The sequence below is a fragment of the Ciconia boyciana genome, chromosome 15, assembly GCF_034638445.1.
Source record: "Ciconia boyciana chromosome 15, ASM3463844v1, whole genome shotgun sequence".
Lineage (NCBI taxonomy): Eukaryota > Metazoa > Chordata > Aves > Ciconiiformes > Ciconiidae > Ciconia > Ciconia boyciana.
In genome coordinates, this window is record NC_132948.1 from 3,291,882 (window position 1) to 3,313,929 (window position 22,048).

At 55.3% G+C, this 22,048-nt stretch overlaps 1 protein-coding gene across 1 annotated transcript in view; it reads left to right on the forward strand.

The window, feature by feature from the left end:
* Window positions 1-12,399: 12,399 nt before the first annotated feature.
* The window catches only part of TBX5 (T-box transcription factor 5), a 37,818-nt gene continuing 28,169 nt past the window's right edge, over window positions 12,400-22,048 (forward strand). Inside the window, exons 1-5 of the mRNA XM_072880237.1 lie at window positions 12,400-12,561; window positions 14,352-14,446; window positions 17,171-17,290; window positions 18,027-18,174; window positions 20,374-20,526. Coding sequence (XP_072736338.1) covers window positions 12,415-12,561; window positions 14,352-14,446; window positions 17,171-17,290; window positions 18,027-18,174; window positions 20,374-20,526 — 663 coding nt within the window. The 5' untranslated portion in view covers window positions 12,400-12,414. The remainder of the gene's footprint in view (window positions 12,562-14,351; window positions 14,447-17,170; window positions 17,291-18,026; window positions 18,175-20,373; window positions 20,527-22,048) is intronic.

Consider the following 22,048-nt stretch of genomic DNA (forward strand, 5'->3'; position numbering starts at 1 on the left):
GCCGCCTGCCTCCCGCCTCCCCCGTGTGCCCTTCACGGCTCTGAGCCACAGCCGAGGGACAATCGCGACACCCACCCCCCCCCCGAGCCGTGCCCGGCAGCCGGGAGGAAACCCGGCGGGGGGAGGGGTACTCCCACGCAAAACACGCGTGGAAGCTGCGGGTCGGAGCCCAGGTGCCTCCCGCGGCTGCGCGGGGCCGATCCCCGCCGCCCTCCGCTTTCCCTGGGTTTCAAGCAGGCTTTTTGGGGAGGGAAAGGGATGTTTCGGTCCCTTCTCCTCCGGACCCTTCCCGGAGGAGGGGACCTTCCCCGCTGCTCTGTCACGGAGACGACGGGAAGGGCCGAGGATTTCTGCTCCTACCCACGCGGCCTAACCCAAACCTGGGCATTCCCACCCAAAACACCTTGGAGGAAGGGGGGGGCACTGCTGGCGGGTCGGGAAGTGCCCAAAGGAAAGGCTCAGCTCCCGTGGGGACACACGCACACCCCTTTTGGGACAGACATCCCCCCCAGCATTCCCGTCCCCGAGTGGAACCTGGGCTGCGGGAAGGAGACAGAGGCCGGGGGGCTGGATACCCCGACCGGCATCTGGGGTGGGGGGACCCCTTCCCAACGAGCCCTTACGCTGGGAGCCTGCAAAGATCATTTTAACAGCGATAAATGTGATTCCCCCCCCCTTCCATTATGAAAGGCTCCGCCTGGGATATTTCTCCCCCATCACGTTTTTATAGCGAGATCAAGGACAAACTTGTTGCGTTGCGGTGGCGGGTCCTTGTTTGGTTTTTTTTGTTGTTTTGCTTTTTCTTTCTTTCTTTTTTCTCTTTGTTTAAATTCTTTTTTTTTTCTTTCCAAATGCTCTTCGGGGTAAAGCTCGGGGAAGTTTGCAGTTCTCTCGCTGCAATTAAGAGGGAGAGAGAGCGAGATCTTGATTGCTTGTGCTCGTTCTGATCGCTTCGGAGGTGGGGAAAGGGGGGGGCGACGGGCGGGAATTGATTTTAGATTTCTCTTTTATGTCGGGTCTGGTTTCTGGTGATTAAATTTCTCTCTTATGTGGACTGAACCTAGGGATAACTGATTAATAACATGCCACTTGGCGCCAACACGGGGTCTCGAGGCCTTTAATCGGCAAGATGCACAAGAGAACAGAGAGAAACACAGAGCAGGACAAAACTCCACCGACTATTTCAGCCTGCTGGTCTTTGCCTCGGCGGATTTTTTTTTTTTTTCTTCATCTTTTCAGTATTTCCTGCTAAACTCGTAAACTTTATTTGATTTACAGCTATTTCATGAACCTGCTTAAACTAACATGTGTTCCGTCTTGTCCAACTGAATCATAAAAAACAATCTTGGATTCAAACGAGATTTTTTTCTTTTTTTTTTTTAAAAAGAAACGAGTTATTAATGACAGAAAATAGGCATTGTCTTGAACGGCGGCTGCTCCGGCCCCCGGAGCGGGGAGGTTGGCGGCTCCTGCGCCCGGCAGCCGGGGGGGGAACCGGGCTCGGCCCCGCAGATACCGCCCGGGCTCCGGGCTCCGCCGAGGGAGGGTTTGGCGCGGAGATTTGAGCGCTTTTTTCCCCCCCTAAATAAAATAATTCGTTGGAAATGAACGATTTCCAAGCGTACAGTACCCAAAATATGCTCGCAAAGGCACTAACCCCCCGCCCCTGTGCTGGCAGCCTGCAAACACGCACCCCAGCAGGTAAACCCGGACGGCTGTCTCCAAAAAAAACCCACCAGTCAGCCACGAAATGAGCTCTTAATATTTTCTCAAATGCGTGAAAGCACGGGTTTTTGTACCCACAACCGCTTCTCCACCCAGATCAAACCAGACAAGCACGTATCCAGCACGAACGCTTAATATACGTGGAAGAGGTATAAATCTACAGCGATGTATAGAGATGGAGGCGCACATTGAAAATCGGGGTCACCAAGCCGAGCGCCAACACCAGCATCTATTCGCCCCCAAATACTCAGCCCTGTTCCCCACCCTCTGTTTGCGTGGAAAAACACTCCGGGAAAGCTACCTGCAACCCGCAGAATTAGAGCCCCTACGCTGCGGGCAGCGGGATACGGCCGAGGCCCCACCGCTCGCAAATATCGCTGGTACTTCCCCGCACACTCGTGGGTCTCTGCCCGTCGGAAAGCGATTTCTCATCCGCGGAGCCATCCGCGGTAGCGCACAGGGCCCTGAGGTTTACAGCCTGCGGTCTCATCCAGCCTTGGCACGTCCCTATAGGGGGGAAAATACTCTTTTACTCTTTTTTTTCCCTTTTTTTCTTCCTCCTGTGATATTTTTTGCCCTTAAGAATTTCTGAAGACAACAAAAAAACTTCTCAGGACCTGTTGGGGTGATTCACATAACCTGTATTTCCCCCCCGATGGTTTTTAGGATGCCCGCGACACCCGCACGAACGCGAATTAACGCGGTCCCCATCCGCGGAGCGGGGCTGGGGGGGGCCGCAGCCGCCCCCCCGCCTCCCTGGGAGCGTGTGCGGCTCCCAAAATTTGTGGCTATCCTGTGAATATAAAGGAGAATATGGTCATAACAGATCGGCCGGGCTCGGCTGCCCTTTCGCTCTGCGTTATTTAGGGGAAAGCAAGCGAACGGGGAGGGAATGGGGGAAAACGGAAAAAAGGAAGAAAAAGAGCTAAATGGATTGGGAAGGACGAAGGAGAGAAAGAAAAATGAGTGGGAAAGAAAGGGAGGAAGAAAGCTTACGGGGATGAGGGAGCTGTTTGGGTGCCCCGGCTGCCCCCTCCCCGCTAAGGGCTCGTCTCTCCGGGGGAGCCGGGCCGCAAGCGGGGCCGCGGGCCCGGGGCGGGGGGAGGCTGGGAGAAGTTACAGGTGTCGCTTGTGCGGGCTTTTTTCAGCGACTGATGGCAAGGCTTTCGGTTTGGGCTTCTCTCCCCAGCCCCCCGCCCCATCCCGCCCCCCAGCTCCCCCTTCAAGGTCATTGCAAGATCACTTTCAGGGAAAGGCTGAAGACTTTCCCCCTCTTGCCCCCCATTAGCTTTCTTCCCAGGGCGAGAGCGAAGGCCTTATCTGCTTTTATTTTCTCTTTCGGGCCGAGATAACGCCCTGATTGACACCCTGTTTGGCAAGAGCAGATTAGCCTTTCCATTCTGGCATCGATACGGCGGCCCTCTCCATCGGGAGCATCGGGCATTGATCGGGGCGGGGAGGGGGATCCGATGGGCACCCTGTGCCAAAAAATCACCCGGCCTGGCTCCCTCAGAGAGGGGGACAGAGAAATGCAGCCCAATTCCCTCTTGCCAGCACCGCGCCCGCGGGAAAATCTGGGGAGGGGGCCGAGCCCCAGCTCCCCCGGGCTGCAGTTAATGGTGGGGAGAGGCCTTTTTGGCGGCAGAGAGGGGAGAGAGAATAGATCCCTTTTGCTCCAGGGACGCTCCTAGCTTGACTTTGGGACCCTCTCGCCCCCTCCCCTTGCTATCTGGGAGAAAAAGGGACCTCCGCCCCACGGGCACGCGTGGGAGGCTCCGAAGGACAGCGCTGTGCCCGCACCGCCCGGGGCTCCGCAGCTTAGTTTTCATTTTCGTCACAGTTTTAAAGCCTGGAGCTCGTCTGGGAAATGAATGGGCTGGAGGGAACGGGGAACGGTTTTTAATTGCAAACTTTTTGGGTATGGTGTTTTTTGGTTTTTTTTTTTTTTTTGAAGTAGCCAGAAGGGCGGGAAAAAAATGACCCAAACCCACAAACTTTAAAAGAAAAATGCTGTTCACCTGTAATTACAAAAAAATAAGAAAATAAAAAGCTCGACCTAGGTATCTACCCCCGAAGGCTCGTCTAAGCATACAAATTCTAGACCATTAAATGCAGGGTTTTGTAATGGAAATACTGACAGGAAGAGAACTGTATTTGCGTTACTTTGACACAAACATCTTGCTGATAAACCTCCAAATCAATGCAGCCAGTCACTGCTCCAGCAATTTAGGGGAAAAAAGAAATAAAAAAAGGCAAGTGAATGGACCAGAATGCTTCCAGAGAGGATGATTATTTTAAATACTTGTTTTCTCCCAGGTGCGTATTTCGCCAAAGCGGGTACGCGGCCAACAAAAAGGAGTTAGAAATAAAAGAAGAGAGAACCGGTCGGAGAGGGGAAGTAAATTACCTACAAATGGAAAAGGGGGGCGGAAATATCCGTGCTATGGGGGAGCTAAATCTCTGGGAAAAAGAAAAAAAAAAAAAGAGAGTTAGAAAGCCAAAAATGCCGAGGTATACGTGTGTTAGAAGCTGGGGCGGCCAGCTGCGCGCTGCCCCGTCCGGGCGGGCTGGCTGCCGAGGAGCCGCCGGCCGCGGGCGGAACGCGAAAGGCTTCTCGGTCTGGTTAAGCCGCCCCAAGAAGTGATTTTAAAGGGTGTGCGGGGGGGGGGGGGGGGAGTGAGTTCAGGCTCGGCATTATTTCTTACTGCTGACACCTCGACCCCACTGCAAGCCAGCACTCCGGCCATCCCCCCCCTCCCTCCACCTCTCCGGGGTAAAATCCCGAAAGGAGAAACCTCCAGGGCGAGTGACACCCGCCAAAGGTAGCAAGAGGGCAGAGGGGCTGCGCGGGGCTCCGGCCATGAGGCCCCCAAAAACGGGGGCTCCCCGCGGGCTGAGGTCCCCGGGACGGGCGGTGGGGCCCGGGCTGCGAGGGCCTGATCCTGTGCTCCTGCCTGCGGCGAGGAGCTGAGCAGCAGGGATCGAGCCCGGGGGGGGCTGCAGAGGGCTCGGGGGCCCCCCCCTGCCCAGCCACGCACCCCCACACCTACATAGGTAAGTGCCCGCGGTGTGGGTGTTTGGGTCCGTGGCCGCTGAAGGACGGTCCGGCATTTCTATGCATGCGGGAGCTATTTTATATATATATATATTTATATTTATATTTATATTTATATATATATATATTTATATATATGGAGTACGGTGTATAGGCGCTGTGCACACATTTACCCGCTCGCCCGGGTTTTGGGTGTGCGCAGATTCGCACACACTCGCACTGAGCTGTGCGGAGGGTGGGGGCAGATCGACGCTTGTGCGCACCCAAAACCCGCGTGTAAGCCATAGGTGAAACGTAAATGTTCACCCGTGTGTCTGACGGATGGAGCTCGGGTGGCTTTGCACTTGCACAGATGCGGTTGTGCGGGTGTGCAGAACGACCTCCTTACCCGCAGATCCACGCACGTACGATTTTGTGATGTGTGTGTGTGCCTGTGTATGTATATATATATAAACAGACACGTATATTCCCGCTTATCTATATCTCTCTGCACTCGTGCGTTTATGTTGCACGTTCGGTCTAAAGATTTAAAAGTTTGCTTAAACACTTGAGCAAGGAGAAGGCATCGTGTGTGCGTGTGCAAACTGTGTGTGTGTCCAGACTCGTATACGCGTACACACCTAGACTTATACATATACCTCCATCTGTGCACATACGTGTGCTAGCTTTCCTGCTGCTCCTCTTGCCCCGTACCGGGCGGTGTTCGGGGTCCGGCCGCAGCAGGACCCCGGCGGTTCCGGGCTCGGAGGCAGAGCGAGCGGTTCCCGGGCCGGATCCGGAGCGGGGCCGGCGGGGGGAAGCGCTTCCCGGTGGCCCGGCTGCAGCCGCCTCGGGGGGGGACCTCGGGGGACAATGCGGGGGGTGTCGGGTGCGGGGAGAGGTTTTTATTTCTGATTTGGGGTGAGCCTTCAGCAGGAAGGTCCTATCCTGCTCTGGCAGCGCCAGCACCTCTGGGCAGCCAGCGCCAGCCTGGCTCCCCGCAGGAGAAGGCGTTGCAAAGTGCACGATCATCCTCCGTGGAGTTTTTCCCCCCATCCCGGTTATCTGGGGGGACCCCGAGCTGAGGAGCGCGGCCGGATCCAGCGCTGCACTGGGGCAAATCGGAGCAAGGGGGGGGGGGGGGCTTTTCCTCGCCGACCCCCCTCCCCCTTCTTTTTTTTCCCCCCATCCTTGCTGCTGCTTTTTGCTACGGGCCTGGCTTCCCCTGGGTGTCTGCAGAGCTTGGTGGTGCTGGGGAGAGCTCAGCCTGGGGAAAGCGGGTAAATCCAGGCAGGATTTTGCCGGCCGGGAGGGGAATGCTGCCTGCAGCCCCCTCGGCCGGAGCAGGGCTGGGGGTCCCCGCCTGGGAACACTCACCCTCCGCAGAGTCCAGCTCCTGCAGGAACTCCTCGCTCTTCCTTAGGTGTTCCTCTTTATTTTCTCTCTCCCTATTTCTCCTCCTCCTCTTCCTCCTCCTCTCTTTTTCTGTTGGAGGAAACAACGTTTTAGCATCGTTTTGTTGGGAAATCTTTCTGAGCGGCCGTGAGTGCATCCCCAAATCCCTCCGGGGTCAGGGAGCGCTGGGAGAGAGGGGGGAAAGGCGCTGGGACGCGGGGAAGCGCTTGGAAGGGTTTTGGGGGGGTTTGGGTGTTGGGGTTTTTTTGTTGGTTTTTGCCTTTTTTTTTTCCCCTTGTCAATCTCATTTGGCAAATAATCGCCTCGATTTACTACTTTCTTTTTTTTTTTTTTTTAATCAGAGCAAATAATTGGTTCCCGAAGCACACTTGAATCTGTGCAAATAACCAGGTTATCATTTACTATATATAGCCCGGCGTGCTTGCTTCCAGAGGCGCCGGAACATTCATTTGACAAGTTTCTTGCTCACTCTAATAACATTATTTAAAAAAAAAAAAAGCTGAATAATGCTAATACCGTTGGATTCACTGAGCTGCTCCTGGTGAAGCGGGAGCTTTGCTACTGGTTTCCCCCTTTTCATTTCCAAGAAAGAGTGGGTTTTCCTGGAGTTTCCAGCGACTCGGTGCCTGCTTGGGTGATACCCGCTCATATGATATATACCCCCTCACACCCGCATGTATACGTATGCGTTGTGTGTCTCGGCGTGCGAATGTACATATTTATGTGTATGTATACGCTCAGGCATCTATATGTAGAGGTTGCACACACACAGCCTCGCTGTATTTTGGGTTGCACCGAGTGGATTTCTTTCGGGGGGGGGGGGGGGGGAAGCAGGAATCTCACTGATAGGGCTTTAAAAAGAGGAGAATAATACAAATTAACCTTCCATTACTGCTGCAGTCAACCATGACAGAATAGGCCAGTTGCGTGGTTGGTGACGTCTCCGTGTCCTATAGGAGCAAAGCTCGTGAGATAGCAGCTATCGCCTTGAACTCTCTTTATTTTATTGGAGTATGGCTGGTAATAAACAGTAATATTTAATTTGTCTGAGACCACAAATCGGCTTCTAGCTGGAAGGCTCCTTCGCCTTGACATTACAGTCCTAGAGAGCCTGGACTTGCCGTCCTTTTCCCAGCTGCTTTCCCCCCCCCCCCTCCATCTTCATCCCCCCCCCCAACCTGCAGACGGAAATAAATTCGATTTATTCGCATCGTTTTCAACTTGTCTTCAAGGTGTTTGAGAGCTAGTTTGGCATTGGAGAGGTGAGTGCTTTCCCAGGCAGCGGCCGTGCTCGGGTTCGCTCTTACAAACTTCAGAGATTTTCACTTTTGCCTTTCTTTCCGGCGAGGGGAGGGAAGCTCGTGTTCTCCCTCGCTAGCAGCTGCGAGAAAGCTTTCTCCTCGCTGCTTGCATTTATTTTTTTTGAAGAGAAAACCTCTTCATTCGGGCGAGCTGACGGCCTTGGGGGATGCTCCGCAGCACCCGGGGCGGTGCGGGGCGGCTGCTCCCCACGCACGGCGGTCCTTCCCCGGCTTTCCCGCAGCGCCCAGCACCACGCTGATGGCCTGCTTGATTCCCCCCCCCCGGTTCGCACCTTTCGGAGCAGCCCATGCCACGGGAGGGCTCTGCCGGAGCCGCGGGCTGCCCGCTCGCCCCGGGGCCGGAGCCGGGGCCGCTCCCGCCGCCACCCGCCTTCCCCGCGGGGGAAGAGCCGCCCGGTTCGCTCGCTGGTTTGTTTGTGTTTGGAAAGGCTCCACGGCTCCTTTCCCCTCTAAAAATAATGAAATATGGGACAAGCTTTGTTCTGTTTGTTTAAGTAGCGTTCTCTGGCTTATTCTCTGCGGCTACAAGTGCAGTTATTTTATGATTCTTATTTGCAACCGTTTACTGTTGGCTGTTTCTTCTCAAGCGGCGGTTTGAACTGGCGTGCACATGGAGAGGGTTTGGGAGATGCCAAACTACACCCCCACACGCACCCCCTCCCCAATAGCCGCTCACCCCCAGACTTTTCGCTTCCTCACCTCAAACTTTCAGAGGGCTCCGGTCTTATCGCGCCCTGCGAGAGCTGGGAGCACGGGTGGATTTGCTGAAAACTTCCGCGAAATGCAAAAGAAATGACCGAGAGGCAGAAAGGAGCCTCTCTTTTGCGGGGGGGGACGGACGGACGGACGGGACACCGACGAGAAGAGGGTGGGGGCAGGAGAAGGAGGAGGAGGAGGAGGGTGGGCAGAGCAGATCTAAACCATGCCATTTATTCCGAGTCTTATCAAAAATCCGCCTCGCCAATCTGGTTCTCTTCAGCCTGCAGAATGCGACAGGGAGGCTGTTTACCCTGCGCTGACCTATTCAACTTTACCCTCCAAATAATACATTAAAAAAAAGGGAGCGAGAGGGAGCGAAGGAAGATGCAGATAAACCCACATCCCCGCTCCTCGCTGACGGTTTGATTATTTGAGCACGGCAAAGAGCTCCGGGGGGCTGCGGCCCTCGGCCGCGGCGGCGGGGCCGTGGGGCAGCCGAGCCGCCGGCCGGGCAGCGCTGCGAGGGGTGAGGGAGAGGATGGGGAAGGGCAGGGGAAGGATCCCGGAGGCCTCCAGAAGCGGGGAGAAGGGCCACAACCCCACGCACACACCCCGGGGTCCACCTTCCCTGGGTTTCAGTCCCACTCCGCCGCGTTTCATGGCCTTTTTTTTTTTTTTCCCCAGATTGTACCGTTTAGGCGAGTCCGGGTTATACCCAAATGGACTTGGGGGGGGGATTCCCCCCCACCCCCCCAATAAAAGGCCTCTGTGAGCACTAGCAAATATAGAGCTGGGTTTAAATCCACACCTCTAGGCTGCCTTTGAGGGCAGGGGGGGCCGGGGGTGGTGCGAGGTTAGCGGAGCCAGCGATTTATTTAAAGGGGTGAGCGGGGGGAAGGGGGGGGATATTCCCAGGCGCTGAATTTTCTCTTTGGTTGGGAGAGATGGATGGAGGAGGGAGGGAGGGAGCGGGGAAGGAGGTAAGGGAGAGGGGGAGGGTTGCTGGGGAGTTTGATGATTGTCTTTGTGCCTTGTTCTTGTTTGCCGGCCAGAAAAATAGGCTGGAAAAGGAGGTTTGGGGGGGGAGGGGGCGGGAGGGAGGGCTGGATGAGAGTGAGTCTCTCCGGAGCAGGATCCCAGCTGGTTGGGCAGTGGGTCCCGGCACTTGGCGAACGGAGCTGGACGAGCCCACGTCACCTCCGCGCTCCGCGCCCGGCTCCGCGCAGCCACGGCGGCAGCGCCGCGAACCTGCCCGGAGTAGCGGCGATTGCCAGCCCGCCCGAAACTTTTTTTTTTCTTCTTTTTTTTTCCAAGGGGGTGCTGTTTTCTTTTTCCTCTCTTTCGTCCTCTCCCTCTTTTTTAATTGCTATTTTTATTTTTTAAAATTATTTTTTAGGTGGGGAGTAGAAAGAGTGGGGTGGGGAAAACTGTATCTTCCAGATCAGGCTGAGAAAGGGGTGGGGGCGGGGGCTTTATCTTGGTCTCAGGATCCTTTCTAGTGCGTCTGACAACCTGGAAGTGTTTGGAGAGAGCAGGAGAGAGAGAGAGAGAAAGAGAGAAGCAGGCAAGCAGGCTTGCATTGGATAGATTTTTTTCTTCCAGGCTGGGTTTTCACATGCTGATCCGCAAATAAATAAATAAAAGGAAATATGCACACGAGAAGCCTGATCCCATTGTAATTTCCATTGCAAAGGGGGAAAATATACACATACACTATATATATGGAGATGCATTGATTGCATGGAATTCAACGAGCAAGGTAACAGCTCTTCCATTGCCATGTATGTCCGTCGGTGTCTGTAATCTGTGCGTGTGTGTGACCGAGGGAGAGCGAAAGTGGCTGGCTGGGGGCATTGTTAGACACAAATTGTCTTTGCCGAGGAGCTGCGAGGCCTCGGGAGACGTGGGGTGCAGGGGCGGGGGGGGGCTGCTCTCCCCAGGGCTCCCGCGGCGGCGTGTGGGGCTGGGGGGGCCGGGGCGAAGCTGGAACAAAAGCAGAGGGTGGGTGGTTTGGTTCTTTTTTTTCTTCTTTCCCCCCCTTTTTTTTTTCCCTCCCGCAAACCCACTTGGTGCTACTTTAGCAAGGCAAGATGCATTTTTCATACAGCCACCGCGGCCTGGTTCTGTCAAGCTCCATTTCTTCTCAGAAGCTCTTTAAAGGGGAAAAAAAAATTAGAAGCCACGGATCGCCAGTTGCTCTTAGTTGTTGGCTTATTTTTTTGCCGTCACCCCCCTCCTTTGTTATTATTATTATTTTTATATCTGCTTAATTATGTCTCGACGCGGAGAGCGCCGGGGAGGCTCGCTGGAGCCGGGCTGCCCTGCGCTGCCATAGCTGGCTCCCTCTTTGTTTTAATAAACGTGCTTTATTTAATTTTTTTTTTTTTCCCCTCGCCCTCCCCCCTAACTTTGCCAGCTCAGGGGGAATAATAGCTCCAAGCTGGAGGGAAATCGATTAAAAAATGGATAACCGGCACTTCCCAAGCTGCAGCGAGAAAAAAAAAAAAAACCACAACAGCCCAGGGAAAAAAAAAAAAAAAAAGAGGAGGAGGGGAAGAGAAAAGCCTTAAATGGTCCCTGGAGCTGCGGCTCTGCCCCGCGGGCTGTGCCCGGGCCCGGGCAGCGGCTCCCGCGGAGCCCCTCGGCCCCGCTCCCCTCCGCGCACTTTCCGCGCTCGCAGCGGTTTTGCTTCGCCCTTCAGGCAGCTGCTGCCCGGCTGGTGCGCGGTGGGAAAGGAGCGTCTGGGCAGGGGGGCACGGCCGTTCTGTACAGGACCTTCAGCTCCAGAGGTGCGGACCGGGGGTCCCTTCGCTTTCTGTCCTTTTAAATTATATATATGTAGATGTATATATTACCCACCACTAGCAGGGAAGATAATTTTCTCCCCCCCTCCTTTCCACTCCCAATTTTCCTCTGCGTTTAAAGGAGAATTGCCGTTTTTTCCTCTTTTTTTTTTTTTTTTTTAAAAAAAAGGGCTTTTAAATATTGTTGCAGGGAGAAGGAGAACTCATTTCAAAACATTCTCATGTCCTTAAAAACAATATTGCCTCCATATGGCTGGCCTTTCAAAAATGAATCCCCTTCTTTGAAACATGCAAGAGATGGTTTTTTTAAAGCTACTAAAACTCTAAACTCCTTAAGAACAAAAAACTAACAGATAATTCAATTGCTTTTATCTTTTTTTTTTTTTGTGCTGCTTTGAAACTTTTACCATTCCTGATAGAGCCGTTAATGCTACGCCAAAATACTGCTTTTAAAACTCACTGTGGTTACTCGCATCAGATGTAACCCGTGTATTTTTTTAAGCTCTTTTTCTCATTTAGAGTTTTACTCTAAATGTTACGGCTTAGTTCACTTCAGCCCCAATTCCACCCCCCGTTCACCAGCCCGAGTGCACGTTACCTTGCACAGTGTCTCGACTGATTGATTTATTTGCACTTTTATATTTTAATTACCTCGTCCATCCTTTGCTTTACTTGCAACTGTCTGGGGTGGGGGGGAGAAAAGGCCGCTTCCTTTTTTTTTTTTTTTAATTTTTCTTTCTCCGTAGGGGTGCGAGAAGTTGCATTTTCTTTGAAAATGGGGTTGTATAAGGGGCCTCGCGTGTCGGTGGCGTTTGCCTGGTCGAAACGGGAGTGGGGTGAAAGCTCCCACTTCCCTGGGAGGAAAGCGGGGCCTTTCCGCCCCCTCGGCCTCAATGAGCCCGGGGGAATTGGAGGTGTTCAAGGCTCGGAGGAGGCTCTGCCCCCCCCACCTCGGCCCCCCGACCTCCAGAGTCATTGGTGTGATGAGTTGGCTGGTCCACGGCCCCCTGGTGCCTTGCTCCCCATGTCCTGCCAGGCAGACCTAAAATACGCTGTTTACCTTTTCCAAAAGATGCATTTAATAATACCGCCTCCCCTTTCCCCTCCCTCCCTCCTCCCCCCCCCCCCCCAAATCCTATCATCCCTTGCGGGCTGCGATAATAAATAAAAGTCTTTATTTCTCCCTCTCCCAAAGTTAAAGGGCCTTGTTCCCTCCCCGGGCAGCTGGAAGTGAGTTGCGGGCAGCACGGGTTTGTCGGGCAGCCCTGCCTAGCGCTCCAGCTCCCTCCCCATTGCATATGTGTATATATATATATATTTTATTAAACGTCAGCATTGACTTATGCGTCTCTTATCTCTGCTCTCTCCCCGATGTGTGCCTGCAGTGGGGGATTCAGCGAAGGAAGCTCGTAACATGGCGGATAGCGAGGAAGGCTTTGGGCTCCCGACCACGCCGGCTGACTCGGAGGCCAAAGAGCTCCAGGCTGAAGCCAAGCAGGACACTCAGCTGGGGGCCACCAGCAAGTCCCCCACCTCGCCCCAGGCAGCCTTCACCCAGCAGGTAAGGACCCACACTCCTCTTTCTCTCCCCCTCGCTCTTTTTTTTTTCCCTCCCCACCTTTTCTCTGCCTTTTTCCCCCCAAATATCAGCTCAGCTGGGTGGTTGCTGCTGCTCTGGGCGGTGATGAGTCGTTTTAGGCCCCACAGGAGCGAAAAGTCTCACCTGACTGTGGGCCTCATCCTGCTTTAGTGTTATTTGGGGTCGTGTCCAAGCGCTAAACCTGCGGGGAAGTGCACACGTTAATATTGGCGTGCATGGAGGGGCACGCACGGAAAAGCACCCAAAATACTGGAGAGAGACACCCGCTCGTGCAGCGGCAGGCGCACACCCACAGGCGTCCACGCGTGAGTGTACAAATGCACACGCGAACACACACGTAGACAGCTGCGCGCGCGTGTATATATTTGCTGTGCCCGTGCGTATTTGTGTAAGATATAAACATATATATACGTGCACCCCTTGTACAGCCGGGCGTACGCATGCACACGCGGATACAGCCACGCGTGTGCACACGCAGCTCTGCCTGCACCCACGCAATGGGCCCTGAGGGCAGGCAGGGGGTGTCACGCGTGGGCAGCCCCTTAGCGACCTGGGGGCCAGGCATGCCCTGGGGTCCCCCTCACACCCTCCATCAGCCCTCGCCCCCCGGGCGCCGCGTGTTACTGGGACACGCGTGGGCTCCCACGCGGGACCCGCCGGCCGCAGCTCCCGGCGGACCTCCGCGCTGCCGAGGAGAGCAGGCCGAGGCGGCAGCGGGCCAGGCCACCCCTCGTCTTCCCCTTCCCCGCCGCCGGGGCCTTCCCCGCCCGGGCCGGGCGGTGCTGGAAGCCGGCGCCCAGCGCTCGGCCCCAGCCGGCTCCGGACAGCCCGGGGAGGGGGGGGGAGGCGGGGAGAGGGGCTTTTCCACCGAGATCGCCTGGCCTTCAGCGGCTGCGGAGCCCCTCCGGAGAGCCCCGCTCGTCCCCCGGCAGGTAAATCCTCGGGGGGAAACCTCCGCCCGCTGCGGCTGCCGCCCACGGGGCCGCGGGCAGGAGGCACGGCGGGGCCGGTGCGGGCACGGGTACCGGTACCGGGCTTGTCCTGCCGGTCCTGGGGCTCGGGGCCACCGTGAGCCTTTGGAAACCGCCCCCCGATGCGTTTGGCGGGGTGCTTCGGCTCCATTTTCAGTGGGGGGAATATGTGCTTGGCTTGGGGGGGGGGGGGTCCACCGTGCCTCCCAGCCCACGGTGGGGGGATGTGTTTTCCCCGCGATGGCATCTCGCGGTGCCAAGCGTGGGGCTCGCAGGGCCCCGCTGCCCGCAGCCCTTGTGGGGTGTGAATAAAAGGAGCGGGCGAGGGGAGCAGATATGACTCCCCGGCGGGTGTAAATCACTCATCGGAGGGGTGTAAACCTCCTCCGGCTGGCTCTCGGGAGCAGCCGGGCCGAAGCTCTGGGCTATTGCTCCCAGGGCGGCCGGGCTGAGAGGATGCGGGCCGGAGCCGGCCCCGGGCGCTCCCTGCTCTTCCCTCCCCGCCCCGGGAGCGCCGAGGCCGGCAGGATCCTGCCCCAGGGCCCCCTTGCCCAGCACCACCTGGCTCCGGCCTGAAATCCCATTCTCGCCTCCTTTGCAAACACACAAGCGGCCGGATTTTCCCGGGAATGCCCCGAGCTCCGGCCCCCATCGCCCGGCCTTTTCCCTCCGAGCTTCCCGCCGGGGCCGAGCGGGGCCCCGCCGCCCCCTCCCCGGCTGCCCCCGGCGGGGTCTCCCCCACCCCTCGGGGCTGACGGTTTGTGCCTTCCTCCCTCGCAGGGCATGGAGGGGATCAAAGTGTTTTTGCACGAACGGGAGCTGTGGCTGAAATTTCACGAAGTGGGGACGGAGATGATCATAACAAAGGCCGGGAGGTAAGGGGGTGGGGGGGGGCGCGTCCCCCCGCGTGTCATCCCGCGTGTCCCCCCTCGTTTGTGCGTGTTTGCTGGGGGGAATTGCCTACGGCGGGGGGGGGACACGACACGCGTGTCCGCACAGCCGCGTGGGTGGGGGTGCGTGGCCGCAGCCCTGCTCTCCCTGACATTGGTACGGTCACGTCTCTCGTGTGCGAGACACCCCCCCCCCGTGTGCGTGGGTGTGTGTCACGGCCCCGGGAGCGCCCGCAGAGCCCTGCCCGGCGATGGCCCGGCGGGGCCGGGCGTGCGGAGAGCCCTCCCTGCGAGGATATATTCAGCAGAAATTGTTTCTTCTGGCTTCTTTCTCAACCAGAACAGTTGGATCGTTAATCCCAACTTCAGGCCTTTGGAAGCTTTCCAGGCGAACGCGAGTTGCAACTACTTGGCCAAAAGCTAACCTTGTTTAGAGCAGCTCGCTGGGCGATTTCGTTATTATTATTATTTTTAATTAAAGGAGCAGCTCGGCCCTTCTGCGATTTTGCAATGCCTTACGCCGTTTACAGAAGTTCCTTATTTATTTTGCGCACACTGAGGCGAATATACCCAGAACACCCACGCCACCCTATTTAAAAGTATATATGGTCTTAAGCTACTGTTTATATACTGATAGCAAAGCTGTTTAGATGCACGGATAGACGTGTCCGCAAATAAATAGCATGCGGATCTAACTGCGTCCAGACACACGCTTCTGTACGCGTGTTTGTCTGCGTGGGTGTGTAGAAAAATATACAGCCTTGCAAATCCAGCTTTATTGGGACTGCGCCTAATCGATTCCATGACCGGCTTAGTAAACCTGATCCATAGATATTTCTACGGGTACGCCTGTGTGTTTGAGTGCGTTTGAGGCGATTTAACATTGTCTTTAATATTAATGTGTTGGAGGAGTGTTAAATTGAAGAGCGCGTAAGCCAGCGAGACCCAGTAAAATAGTCTCCCCAGTGGCATCGGCAAACTGGGGGCAGCCCGAGAGAGGCTCTTTTCGTTGTGATTTTAAATTAAAAACCTCGGAGGAAGGGGGGGGAAAAACTCCCTCCACGGGTAGAAATAGGAGTAGCTTTGGATTGCAAGGGCACAATAAACGATGTGGAGTCAAACTTTCAGTTTGCTCTGTTATCTGGCATTTGTTGTGGGCTTCTAAAATGTGCCTGAAGAGGGAGGAAAAAAAAGAATAATATCGAGCTGGTTGTATAAAGTTTTAGCGAATAGATCTGCCTGACGGCTCGCCTTCCCCTTGAAGCTCGCTGCTGCTGGAAAAAGCGGTTTTAAAGAAGGGTCTTGTGTCCAAGGGAACGTGGTATAAAGAAAGGGGGGGACTGTCCGGAGGGAGGGAAGCTGCTGGGGGTCGGGGTCCTGCCGACCCCCGCAGCCCGGGGCTGGGGGAGCGGAGGGACCTCCCGAAAAACCCGAGTTCACAGGGGAAAGGAAAAAAAGAAAAAAAAAAAAAAGAGGCAGCGTACGGAGGGAGACATAAACCACCTTGCAGAAATTTCAAACAAATATCGCAGTGGACAGAAATCTCATCTGGAGAGCAATAAAATAGACATTTCCAGCGCAGGGGCTTTAGGGGGGATAGGGGCTACGTTTCCTTATTTATATAATTCCCCACGTTTCTTGTTGGAGAAGTCCGTGTTCTTGCTGGTCAGGTGTTTTCCATGGAGTTACAGATCGTTCTTCAGGTGGAATTTGGTTTCTTCTCCCTTAAAATGTTGAAGTTAAATCCCCGCTTTCTTCGCTGGTAGGTTTCCCCCTCCCTCCAGCTTTTTACAAGTGAATTAAACCCAGCCTAGATGCCCTATGGCAGAGATAAGAGCCCGAGCCTCGGAGAAGAGCGCCGTATTTTTAGAGGTGTGGGCTTTTTGTTCAGGCTTATTTGAAGTCCAGGGATACATTTTCATCTGCTTTATTTTTAAATATTTGGAAAGCTTAAACTAAAATAACATCGGTGTTTGAAGTCCCTGCCTTGCAGTAATGGAAAATATTTCGAAAAGCCCCTGTCCTCAGTGTGTACCCGAGTGTTTCCAAGGATTTGTCAGGTGCGTTGGCTGGGGTCTCTGTACCCGCAGGTTTGGTGTCACACCTGAGTCCGTGTAGGGCTTCGCCCCCCCCATCTGCACACAGAACCGTTGATACACAGGGGGGTGATTGAAATATATGTATTTAAAATATATATCTTTCGAGAAATATAGATATTTTTACTTTTTTTTTCTTTTTTTTTTGGCAAATCTCCCCTCCTGTTCCAGAGGTTTACGTATAGAGGGAAGTAACTTGCTTCCAAAAGTTCTCACGACCAGATATGTTCAAAGAAGGGAAAGTCGGAGTTTTGGTGAAACAAATAATAATAAAAAGACGAATAGACGAGCAGGCACACGAGTAGGTGAATAAACAACCCCGCCAGCCTCGTAATTACGAGTCTACCTCGATAAATCGCCTGGTTCGGCTCAGCTGGGACCCGGAGGGGCACCCAGCGGCACCCAAACATCGCCCGCACCCCGGGGGAAGGATGCACCCCTCCTCTGCCCGAGCCTTTCGGGAAGGGCCATTGAGAGTGTGGTCTTGCCCTTTTCTTAAATGACCCCCCCGCCCCCTCCTCCTCGCAAACACACGCGAAACCACCTTGGAAAACTTTCCTTTCTCCGCTTTTATATTTATGTACTTATTTTATATATAATTTTTTTTTTATAGGCGTATGTTCCCCAGTTACAAAGTGAAGGTCACTGGACTCAACCCAAAGACTAAGTACATACTGTTGATGGATATTGTACCAGCGGATGACCACAGATACAAATTTGCAGATAATAAATGGTATGCACGCGTGGGAGAAAGGAGAGGGAGGGGAGCTCTGCGTCGGGCTTTCTGGGCTGGCCAAACCTGGGCAGCACACGTTGGGGGATACCCTCGAATCAGCGGCTCACCCTTCTTGTTCCCCTGCAAAGGAGAGATGTTGGACTGCAGGGGCTTCACCTGAGCCTCTCGGGATGCTCCTTGGGAGAAAAACGCACCAAAAAAAGGAGAAAAGTCTGTCGCAGTTAGCTAGCGATAGATAACTGTAATCCTGTTTGACGATGAGATTATTGGCTGTTGTGCAGCCGATGGTTTAATTATATCAAGGAAGGGAATATCTCCGGGCAGGAAAATCTTTAAGGACTGGTACACGGTCCGTCCTTTGCTCGGGTGACGGTAACTGGGGGGGGAGGCGAAGGATGGGGTTACGCGGGGAAACAGCGAGAGCCATCTCCGACGGAAAAGGTGCTTCGGCTCAATTAATTTCGGCTCAATTAATTCTCCGAGCAGTGTTTGTAAATGCCTTTTCTCCCCAAGCACGGCGTGACCGGCCGGCACCGCGCTGCCTCCGCGTACCTGAGTGGGAGTGACCCCACCGGAGGGGATGGATGGGGGAGCAGGAGCCCACGGGGGGGAGCCCACCGGAGGGGATGGATGGGGGAGCAGGAGCCCACGGGAGGGGATGGAAGCGGTGCAGGAGCCCAGGGGAGGGCCCCCCGCCCCCGTCCCGGAGCTCAGTGCCTGTGTCCCCACGCAGGTCAGTGACGGGGAAGGCAGAGCCGGCCATGCCCGGGCGGCTGTACGTGCACCCCGACTCCCCGGCCACCGGCGCCCACTGGATGAGGCAGCTGGTTTCCTTCCAGAAGCTCAAGCTCACCAACAACCACCTCGACCCCTTCGGACATGTAAGTACCGGAGGCGGGAGAAAGGCACCGCGCCCGCGGAGGGCTACCGGGGCCCCCACGCGTGCTCACGGCCCTCTCCCACGGCGTGTCCCTCACCCACGCGTGGCCTCCCCCACCACTGCCAGCACCACCAAGGTCATGGCAGTGTCACCCATCCCCAAATCCGTTGTGTTGGTGGGGTGTTATTTTCTTCTCTGAGACGGTGGGATGAACCCCAATGAAGGAACCCCCCAAAAATGGAAGCATAAACCATTAAAAATGGGCTATTTCGCAGCACTGCGTGGGAATTGACTACAGACCCGCGGGGCCTGGAGTCCGCGAGTGGGTGAAACGCGCCCGGCTTCATTGAATATTTAGCTACCTGGTTTTAACCTTACGGAGTCTTGGAGCGTTAAAAATCTGCTTGTTGCCTCCGTGAATTTGGCTAACAGGTAAAATCAGTCAGGTATAATTATTCGAGGAAATAGGGCCTAAAACCATGTGGATCCCCCGATCAAAAAAAAAGCCACAATAATTAAAGACAATTTAAAAAAAAATTGAAATCCCGCTAGAGCTTCTTGGGTATAAAAAGGTCTTTGCTAGACTCGGGGGGCCGTGAAAGCTTGTGTGAATTCTGCAGCCAGAAACAGCCCTCCTTCGAAGGTCTCCAAGGATGCGTGTTCCTCTGAGCAAATATATATGTGCATGTATGAATAATATATATATCTATAAAAATATATATATAATTACTTAAGCGGGTATGTGAATCCAGATCCCGCCATCCCTTTCCAAGAGTGTATTTTTCTCCAGTCTCATTTCAACACTTCAGTTTCATTTTTTTCCCAAGTTCCTTTTTTCCCCCCCCTTCGCTTTTTAATGATAAGTCTTGTGCTATTAAATCCCTGCCCACGTGGTAGCTAAGGGGGGGGGGGGGGGGCTGCAAGGCAGAGCGGCCAGACGACCCCCCAGCCCACCCCAATGCTGAGCAACTTTTTCCGAGCTCTCCTTTCCCCCTCCAGTTGGGGGGGGTTTGCTTTTTTTTTTTTCTTTTTATAATTTTTATTTTATTTTAATTTTGCCTTGAGCTGGGGGCAAAGCGGTTGGCAAGCGCTGCTTTCTAGGGATCAGGACCTTCCCCACTCCCCCGGGCAAGGGGAGGGGAGAGCGGGGACTCCGCAGCAGCGCAGCCGGGGCACCTCTCCCACCCCCGGGGTGGTTTTGGGGAGCAGTCCCGGGGCGGGGGGGGGAGCCAGGCATCCCCCGCTGCGAACAGGCGGCTCTGGGGAAAAGTCCCTCTAAACAGACCGAAGGCGCTGAGGGGACAATAAGGGACTTCAGAGGAGGAGCTGCACCGGGACTCTCTCAATTAGAGTCGCTGTAATGAAATTAAAAACCATTAGATCGTTCACCGTTGATGTCTACGACTTTCCTGGATGTCAAAGCAATTTGCTTAAACCCCCGGGACGGGGGAGGCGGCGGCGGGGCGCGCTGCGTCTCGCTGTCGCCAGGGTCCGGCAGTCATTATCGTGACCGAGCGGCCCCCCGCCGCCTTTCCCCCCCCCCGCCCCCGCCCCCTTCCCCCGAGATTAACCTGGTACCGAGCAGGGACCGCTTTTTATCTTGAACACAGCGCGTCCCCCCACCCCCGCCACCCTCCTCTCCCATCCCCTGCGGGTGGCTGGCGGGGGGACACACTAAATCCCTCCAGCCCTCTGCTGCCATCCCCCCTTCTTGCCCCTTTGCCGTTCTGGGGGGGGGGGCTTGAGATACCCGGGCCATCGTGGTGGTGAGGTGGGAGGTTTTGGGGGCCCTGAAGGGGCTGGAAAGGCGGAGAGCCCCCTCCAGCAGGTTCAGGATGCCAACGTGTGTTGGGGAGCAGCTCCGGCCCGCCCGGGGGGTGTGGGGGGGAACAGCAGCACAGCCCAGAGCTGGCGGGGGGGGCAGCGGGTAAGCAGCCACCTTTCACAGCATCGCCGTGCCCTGATGGGCTCCTTGGTTGGGGGCGTGGGGGGGTTTCTTGAGAGATATGTCCCCCCAGCCCAGCACCTAAATCAGCCCTTCTGGGGGAGCCCTGAAGGGGGCGAAGGTTTTGGGGAAGGGGATGCGAGGCCCTGCGGGCCCCTCTCTTCCTCCTCTCCCCATCCCCGGGCAGCGGGGGGGTGCGCCGCGCTGTGCCCCCTCCATTCCCACGGGATGTCGTCTCCTTCTCCCCTTGCCCAGATCATCCTGAACTCCATGCACAAATACCAGCCCCGGCTCCACATCGTGAAAGCGGACGAGAACAACGGCTTCGGCTCCAAGAACACCGCCTTCTGCACCCACGTCTTCCCGGAGACCGCCTTCATCGCCGTCACCTCCTACCAAAACCACAAGGTGAGGGGCCGGGCCGGCCCTCGCCCCGGCACACCGCCTCCCTCCTCCCGCTGCTCCCCAGGGCCTCGGCTCCCCTTTCCCCATCTTCCCCCCCTTCGTCTTTTCTTTGCCCCCCTCTTTTCTCCTCTTCTTTTTTCCTCCTCCTCCCCCCTTCTTTTTTTTTTCTACTTTTTTCTCCCCCTTCTTTTTTCTCCCCCTTCTTCTTTTTCTCCTCTTTTCTCCTCTTTGTCTTTTCCCTTCTTCTTTTTCTCCTCTTTTTTCCCCCTTCTTCTTTTCCCTTCTTCTTTCTCCTCTTTTCTTTCCCTTCTCCTTTCCCCCTTCTCCTTTCCCCCTTCTCCTTTCCCCCTTCTCCTTTCCCCCTTCTCCTTTTCCCTTCTCCTTTTCCCTTCTCCTTTTCCCTTCTCCTTTTCCCTTCTCCTTTTCCCTTTCTCCTTTTCCCTTCTCCTTTTCTCTTCTCCTTTTCTCTTCTCCTTTTCCCTTCTCCTTTTCCCTTCTCCTTTTCCCTTTCTCCTTTTCCCTTTCTCCTTTCCCCCTTCTTTCCCCCTTCTTTTCCCTTCTTCTTTTTCTCCTCTTTCCCTTCTTTTCCCTTCTTCTTCCCCCTTTTTCTTTCCCCCTTCTTCTTTTTCTCCTCGTTTCTCCCCTTCTTCTTTCTCCCCCTTCTTCTTTTCCCTTCTTCCCCTTTCCTCTCACCACACACCCGTCCCATGCCCTCTGTTATTCCTGGCGACACAGACAAAGCATCTAAAGACAGGGCTTAGGGCGAGCTGAGGAGGAATTAGCTCAACAGGATGGTTTGCTCAGAGAGGAGACGACCAACCGAGGAAGTTGGCTTTATCTTCTTTCCCCCGCATCGGTCAAAGCCTTGTAATCTGGAGAAGGGAGCCCGGCGCTCCCCTCCGTGGCTGGGGTGCTGATAACCCGGGCTGGCCGCGCTCCGGCCCTTTGTTTGGGGAAGGGCTCCTTCCTCGGGTGGCCCTGCGGGGAGGTCGGCGGGGGGCTGTGGGGTTGGCAGCGAGGAGGCCCTGGAAGGAAAGGGAGGCTCTGCGCCTGAAATCAGCTCCCCGCCTGCCCAAGCAAAACAAAGCAAAAAAAATAATACGGATCAAATAAGGTTTTCTTGGGGTACCGCCGGGCAGACACACGTGGGTTCCTGCTGCAGCCCCCCTCTGCCTGCCCACCCGGGGGGACCCCGCTGCGGGGCTGCTGTCCCCTCTCCTTCCCCTGCTCGGCTTTTGGGCTTCCCCATCCAGCGAGGAAGGAGGCGGAGGAAGGCTCAGGGCTGGGGTAGTTCTCAGCAGATGTATTTAGCAATGCCTTTCACTGACTGCCCCTCACTGCTTGCCCGCAGACCCTGATAGCCCCTCTCTAGGGCAAAACCCCATGAAAAGCTAATTTTCCTTTGGGAAAAAAAGCAAATTCCTCCCCAAATTGCATAGAAAGCGATTACTACAAGCTTTTACTGGTACTTACGGGTGGGTAGGATAGCTCCTTTGCGCTTGACAGAGTGAAAATCATGCGCTTG